The following is a 7643-nucleotide window of genomic DNA, read 5'->3' on the forward strand; positions in this document are numbered from 1 at the left end:
GCTTTTGATATCCCACTCATATCTTTCGAATCTTCTCTCGTTCCTTTTCTTCGACAGAATCCATGTGCAATAGACCCAAATTGCCATAAGGAGATTTCTAATCTTCTTATTTTTTTCGAAGCAGGTGAACATACCAAAGTGTCTGTCGACCGATTGTGGGCGAGCCATACTGATCCCCAGCCACTTCTGAATCTCGCTCCACACCACCTCCGTCTTCGAACACAGACGGAAAATGTGGTTTGTCGATTCTCATTGATTACTGCACTCACTGCACATGAGCTCCTCATCTCCCACGGGGACGTTCATCTTCCTCAAGCTATCACATGTTGGAAGTCGGTTTCGCAGCAACCTCCACGCTGTCACGATTGCTTTCTGGGGAGCCGAAGATTTCCACACCGATGCAATCATCTTCGCATCAATGGTCTGCCTTGGGTTCACATTCCAGCTTGATATAATTGTTGAGTACGCCAACTTTGTAGTGAACCTGCCATTCGGGGAAGCCTTCCAAACCCAACCGTCTTCACAACCTGCAATCGGAACACATTGGGAGAGAAAAGACGTTAGTTGATTGATTGTCTCCAGCTCTCTCTCAAGCAATTTTATATTTTAGTTATAATTATTATTATTAACTTTATATAATTTTAGTCATCATACCAAACAACATATTATATTTTACAGATATTAATGCATTCTACCAAACATGATATTAATATGACATATAGTAAACGACATTTCAATAAAAAAAATATCACACCTTAATTATCTCATAATGTGTACCAAATGAGCCCAAAAGTTATAGATCATAAATAATGAGACGAAAGAAGTAGTATTTTAGTTAACACTTCATAAATCTACCAACTAAGTTAATCTATAGAGACAATTAATTTAATTTTGTTGTTATGAGATATCATAATATTATACATATACACACATATAGATGAACACCTAAATACATTGAATATATATGGAAGACAGTTCTTAGGATATGATGATGCATTAATACATTCTTATGTAATTTTGATGAGATGTTATTTTCAAATTATTAAATCCAGATATACAAGTATGAGATCATTTTCATTGGTGAGGGGGATATGGACCATACAGTTGGATCCATCTAGGGTTCATTAAGAAGAAAATGAAACATTCTTGTTGAAAAAATTTATAGAGCATGGCATCTTTATTAGGACGGAAAATGATGGTGGCCAGTTTTTTAATTCTGCCACCTAATTTTAGAACATATAATTCATCAATTATACGTTACATATTAAAATTTGTACGCTTATTTGGTATATATAAATGCGTTTATATCTTCAATTTATTTTATTAAATATTCGTCGAATATAATTATTTTTATTTTTGTTTTCTTATGATGTATGTATGTGATAGATATAAGTGTTTTTTTTAATCTCTTATTTTAATTTGAAATCATATTATTTTATTAAATAATTTTTATAAATCGGCTCAAATTAAATTTTATCCGTTCAATTCAAATATACTAATTTCTCATAATTATTTTTAAATTTTTTCTTATTTTTCATTTCTATTTTTTTGTTTTGTATCTTCAATTTATTTTATTTAATTTTCATTGAATATACTTTTTTTTCTATTTTCTTAATTATGTCATGTGTATGTAATACATATACATGTTTGTTTTATTCTACCAATTATTTATCCATATCGACACAATTCAAACTCCAAATCCATATATATATATATGGAATAAAAAATAATTGATCATTTACGTACATCATGGAATGTGTAATGTGTACGTGTATAAAATATTACATACAATTATGGAAAGAAGAGTATTAATTGATGATTAAGGAAATAATAATACATCCAAAATAGTTTAAGGATATTTTAGTCATAAAATTTTCTATGTAATTTCAAGGGTATTATGGTAGCCATAATTATGGCTCCATATAATTTCCCTTTAAAAAAGTAGGAGTATTAATTATTACAAAATTATTCCAAATTAAAAGCATGCTTCAACACCTGAATTGAATGGGCGTTACGCAAAGAATAATTTAAATTAGATAATCGATTTTTCAGCCCCTCATATTAGATTTCTTTTCTTTTTTGGAGACAAAAATTCTTAGCAATTTCCAATAAAAAAAAATAAATTCTTAGCAATTTTATTACAGATGGTTTTTTATCTGTTGTAGTCTAACTTTATTTGGAGTGTGATAAATGATTTATTCGTTTCAATTTGAAGCTATGCCTATTAATTATTATATATAAATAGGAGTAGATGTACTATTACATCCTATTTTTATATCTAATTAGATCAAGGAAATAATATAGTATGATGTACTATTATAAATTACGCATGCATCTTCACAAATTTTGGTTATACCTATACGATCTTTACTTATTTTACCTTTTAAGGGTAGATTAATGATTTAATATATACAAGAGATAATAACTTTTTTTGTTTTGTTTTGTATCTAGAATTCTTCAAAATTATGATAAAATTTATCTTGTCTAGATATATGTTATTCGAAAGGGTTAATTAATTGCATATAAATTAGTGAACTCTCACAAATTCTATTTTGCATATGAACTTTAAAATCTTTATTAAAATTATTCAACTATTAATTTTTTCTCATTTTACATATTTACTGATTTTTCGGCCAAACTTTGGGCCTAAAACATCGTTTTCATCTAAATATACAATATGACGTCATTTCTAGTTTTTCACACGGTTATATTTATGCCACACAAGCATATTCATGCCAAGTGAACATATTTATGCCATGTTACCATGACGAAAAATGGCGAATATACAAACTTAGAAAAAAATAATAGTTAAGTAATTTTAATAAAGATTTTAAAATTCGTGTGCAAAATGAGAATTTGTTGAAAATTCAATAATTTATGTGATGAGGATAATATGTGTTAATATACCTTTAAATAACCATTTTACTCCATAAAAGGTTAATGGTGGCTATAAAAATAAAAATATACTCCCTCCGTCCACGAAAGAACTTCCTATCTTTCCTTTTTGGGACATTCACAAAAGAACTTCCTATCTATTTATGGACTATACCCCACCACTTATAATCCTCTTACTTTTCACTTTTCACAACTCCTAATATTAATTATAACACATTTTCACCACTCCCAATACACTCAACTACCTTTTATCCACTCTCAATACACTCAACAATATTTTTTCTTAAAACTCGTGCCACTCCCTCCTAGGAAGTTCTTTCATGGACGGAGGGAGTATTAATTTTAATCACTTTTTTGTATAAATAGACTATTTTACTATAAATAAAATTATGAAAAAAAATATATCTAACTAAAAGAAAAGAAAAGAAAATTAAAAATTGAAACAATAAGAAAGAAACATAAAAACACGACCTAACCAAGTAGGGGCGATTCTGGGCTATGCGTGGGGTGGTCAACTGTACAGGGCCCCAAAATATATAAATCCTTATAAGTATTATATGTATATATCATTATTAAAACCCCTTTTATTTTTTAAATGTTCAAAACAGTGGTGAAGGCATTTTCTTAATATCTTTAGACTTGCTATCAATCCTTCTTAGCAGTGATTTTTTCTAATATTTGCAAATTTTATGTTGAAATTTATGTCTCTACATTTTTTCCTCAAAAACTTCTTTATTTCATCTTCTCTTTTCTAAGTTTTTTTCAACTACCTCTCAAACTAGACAAGGTAATTTTTTTAAAAAATTCAATCTATCTTATATTTTAATTTTTTTTTTCTCAACTATGAATAGCTAGAGAACCCAAATTTAAGAAATTTTTAATCATATAATATATATATTTCTCAACTATGAATAAAAGGCCCAAATTTAGAAAAATACAATCATATTTTGTCAACTATCAAATATATTCTCAATTATGAATAAAGGTCCCAAATTTAAGAATTCACATAGTGCGCGTATTTTCTTTTATTCCCGCCCCTGTACCCAACGCTACAAACTCGTCTTATCCAAGGTTCCGATGAGCACTGCCACATCCACCCTCACTTTATCCCATCTCCGACGAACAACAAAGCACTGGCACTATCCACTCTTACCCCTACCTTTCGTCTACACAACACACAACTCAAGCCGTTGCCGTCGAGCCTTTCCATTGGCTTCAATTAAGCAATCGTCGTCTGGCTTATACAAAGGAGGGGAGGGTGAGGTTTTGATTTTTTTTAATCTAAACTTTTGTAAAATAAAATTCAAAATTTGTAAATTTAAATTATTATAAAAATATTTTGATAAGAGTATTTATAATTAATATATTTTTATTTTTATAGTCACTATTAACTTTTACTTAAATAAAAATGGCTATTTTAGTTTTTATTTCTATTTAAATTATTCACTTAACTACGAGTATATCACCCATCACCAGGCTAGTACTCCCTCGGTCCCATTTATATTGGCTCCCTTGCCATTTTGGGTTGTCCCAATTGTATTGACTTCTTTCTTAAAATAGCAAAAATAAAGGTTCTTAAGTGGGCAAAAGTAAAGCATTCCACCTACTTAACTCATAAATAAAGACTTTCTTAATCTTCGTGCCCAAAAATAAGGGGCCATTACAAATAGGACGGAGGGAGTATAACATAACATTATTGTAAATATAATATATGAAAAAACTAAAAAGAAGATTCATCCTATAATTAGATGCAGGTGATGTGGGCAGCAAAGGAAAAGGGGGCGCCCAAATCAACGGCCTTAAATATTGGACCATAGTCACTAATACACTTTCCAACAAAATCTCAAAGGACCAACATCCTCTCAAATGTCCCATTCTCCAAAAACCCACGAGCACCCTCTTCTAAAAAGTACTATTTTTATTAATAAAATAAAATCAACACTAAAAAAATTCAAGATTTCTTGTTCCTCTCAACTTCCATCTAAGCTAACTGGGCATAGAAATAAGCGTCGAAATAGTCATTTTGACAAAAAACTTTGAATGCTAAGCTACATAGGAGCACAACACATCTACATTGCTCATTTTATTTCATACCACATTCATCGTCACTAATTTTGAGCTCTTGGATTGTCACGAAATAATAATCATTATTCAACAAGGGACTCAATATTATGCACATAAACTAATGCGCCCATTCCAATAACATCATGTCGAACACTTTGATCAAGTCAGTTTACTAATTATGCTCCATTAATCTTTGTATAATTTTCGACAATCATAAAAAGAAGCATATACATATTTCGGAATGCTTTTTTTCTTTCTCTCAAAATCAAGTGAAATTTTCCATTAGCAATAAGGGGTGGTATAGGCCCCCATAAGATGATTGAAGGGTCGAGGGGGCCACTGATCAAATGGAGTGCTTCAAGAATCATGTGGGTTTGTTCATTGTATGGTCTAGGGGGAGCATTATACATTGTACGACCAAAAATTGAAAGGATTATAGGATGGGAAAATAAATAAAAAAAAAAAGATAATTTCAAGAAAGAAACCCAATTAGAAAAAAAAAAGTAAGAGTGAGTTTTGGGTGGCCTAAAAAGACTGATTTCTTGCATAGTAGAAAGGTACAAAATGCAAATACAAAGAATCCCATCATTCCAAAATCCCCTTTAAAAGAACACAAGAAAACAAAAGAAAACACGAAGATGGCATGGCAAAGACTACATATCTAGGAGAAAGCAAAAACCCACAAATTTCAATGAAAATAGAGGGGATTGAAGGAACAATTCCAGTTGCTCGAGGAAGAAAAAGAGGAAACTAAAATCTTGTAAACATGGAATAGAAGAAAATACAATATGAGGTGAAATTTATTAGGTCGTGTAAATTTAGTACTAAAAAAGTTCAGTCCAAGTCAACATGGTATTACAACACAATGAACTCAATCTAACATCATAAATAAGATTAGAAAAAAGGGCCAAGATATATATATATATATATAAGATCACACACCTTTAACACAAATTTTTATCTTCCTTTTTCCTTTTTGTTTCCTCCCATCTCCACATAATCAATAATGATAAACCACTTTGTTGCATAAAACAAAGCTCTTCTCTCTCCAAAAGAGAAAAGAAACTTGATAATTTCATCTACCTCAAGTTTTCCCTGCTCTCATCTCCCTCAAGTTTTTCCCTTTTTCTTTTTTCCTGCCCATTAAACTATGAAAATGGCAGATTACTAATCATCCTTTCCCCTCTATAGGAAACACTCATCATTGCTCCCAACAATCCTTTTCAACCTTAGAAACCTGTGAGCTTCCAAGATTTGATTTTCCTTCCCTTCCATTCCATTTCTTCTCACTCTCTCTCTCATCCTCTACCAATTTAAATACCACAATCTTTGCAACTATTCTTCTCCTCCCTCTTCACCCCTTCCAAGTCCTAACCGCCCTCCCTCTCCCTCCTATGATGGATGCTTCTTCCACCAACTCTGTCAATGGCTTTTACAACTTCCTCACTCGAGGCATAGACGATCTCGAACGAGCTTTTTTATCGAGCAACTTCATGTCAATCCAGTTCCTCCAAAGAGTCCTCTCCCTCCTAAGATCCTCCCACAATCAGCTCACCCTTTTGGTTCAAAAACTCCACTTACCCGTCGGTGAAAAATGGCTTGATGAATACATGGATGAAAGCTCCAAGCTTTGGGAGGTCTGCCAAATCCTGAAAACTGGGATTTCAGGCATGGAGAACTACTACTCCGCCGGCCTCAACATCATCTCCTCTCTCGACAGCCACCGCCATTTGAGCCCGCAGCTTTCTCGCCAGGTAAGAGTCAATCGATAAAGATTGGATTTTTATAAAAATTAAAGAAATCACTTTTTTGATTGGTGCATTTCATCGAACAGGTGATCCGCGCTATATCAGGATGCAGGAGGGAAGCGGTAGGGCTGCAGGAGGAGAACCGCTCGCTCACGGAAACGAGAATCGAGCCTCTCTCACTCAAATTCGATAACGCGAGCATCTCTGTCGAATCGCGGCTGCACGGATTCAACGGATTCCGCGGCGTGCTGTACGCCATGAGGAATGTGAGCTCCCTTCTATTGACGATTCTGCTCAACGGATTGGTCTACTGCTGGCCGGAATCGAATCCCCCCAATCACGGATACGACGACGACTGCGTCCTGTTCGGATCGTCGCTCATGATCTCAACGGCGCGGCTGCGGCAGAGGGTGGCGGCGGAGATCGGGCTGACGGCGGCCAGACCGGGGGTGCTGCTGCACGAATTCCGCCGCTCGAAGGCCGCCATGGACGAGCTGAGAGCGGAGCTCGAGCGGCGGTGCTCGCAGGGGATCGTGGAGTGGGAATCGGAAGTTGGGGTTAGAGAGAGAGTGGAGAATCTCAAGGGCTGTTTCGGGATTTTGAGGGGCGGGACTGAGAATATAGTTGGGCAGCTTGATGATTTCTTCGATGACATCGTTGAAGGGAGGAAGAAGCTCTTGGATTTCTGCAGCAACAGGTAGAGAAAAAAGTGGCTTTTTTTTTTTTTTTTTTAATTTCAAGAAATGGGAAGAAAAAAGAAAAGGAAAAAATGAAAAATGTTAAATGTAGGTTTAGATTTGTAGTTGGTTATTGTAACTTATGTTTGTCTAGCTTTTACCTTTTTACCCCTTTTCCCCATCTCTCGAAATTCCTCATTTTGTTATTTGTATTGTAGTTTTAGTAATATCGGTAAAATGCTTAAAATTATTTGGGATA

At 33.7% G+C, this 7643-nt stretch overlaps 1 protein-coding gene across 1 annotated transcript; it reads left to right on the forward strand.

Annotated features, from left to right (window-relative positions):
* Positions 1-5901: 5901 nt before the first annotated feature.
* LOC131002687 (uncharacterized) lies at positions 5902-7643 on the forward strand. The gene is made up of 2 exons (XM_057929159.1): positions 5902-6713; positions 6794-7643. The coding sequence occupies exons 1-2, from the start codon at positions 6354-6356 to the stop codon at positions 7406-7408; spliced, it is 975 nt and encodes a 324-aa protein (XP_057785142.1). The 5' UTR covers positions 5902-6353; the 3' UTR covers positions 7409-7643.

Source organism: Salvia miltiorrhiza, unplaced genomic scaffold, assembly GCF_028751815.1.
Source record: "Salvia miltiorrhiza cultivar Shanhuang (shh) unplaced genomic scaffold, IMPLAD_Smil_shh fragScaff_scaffold_173, whole genome shotgun sequence".
Lineage (NCBI taxonomy): Eukaryota > Viridiplantae > Streptophyta > Magnoliopsida > Lamiales > Lamiaceae > Salvia > Salvia miltiorrhiza.

Excerpts from the sequence above, each read along its gene's own strand:
- LOC131002687 (XM_057929159.1), top strand. The coding sequence starts at position 6,354 with ATGATGGATGCTTCTTCCACCAACTCTGTCAATGGCTTTTACAACTTC. Across the intron at positions 6,714-6,793 it reads GCCCGCAGCTTTCTCGCCAG|GTGATCCGCGCTATATCAGG; the intron begins GTAAGAGTCAAT and ends TTCATCGAACAG.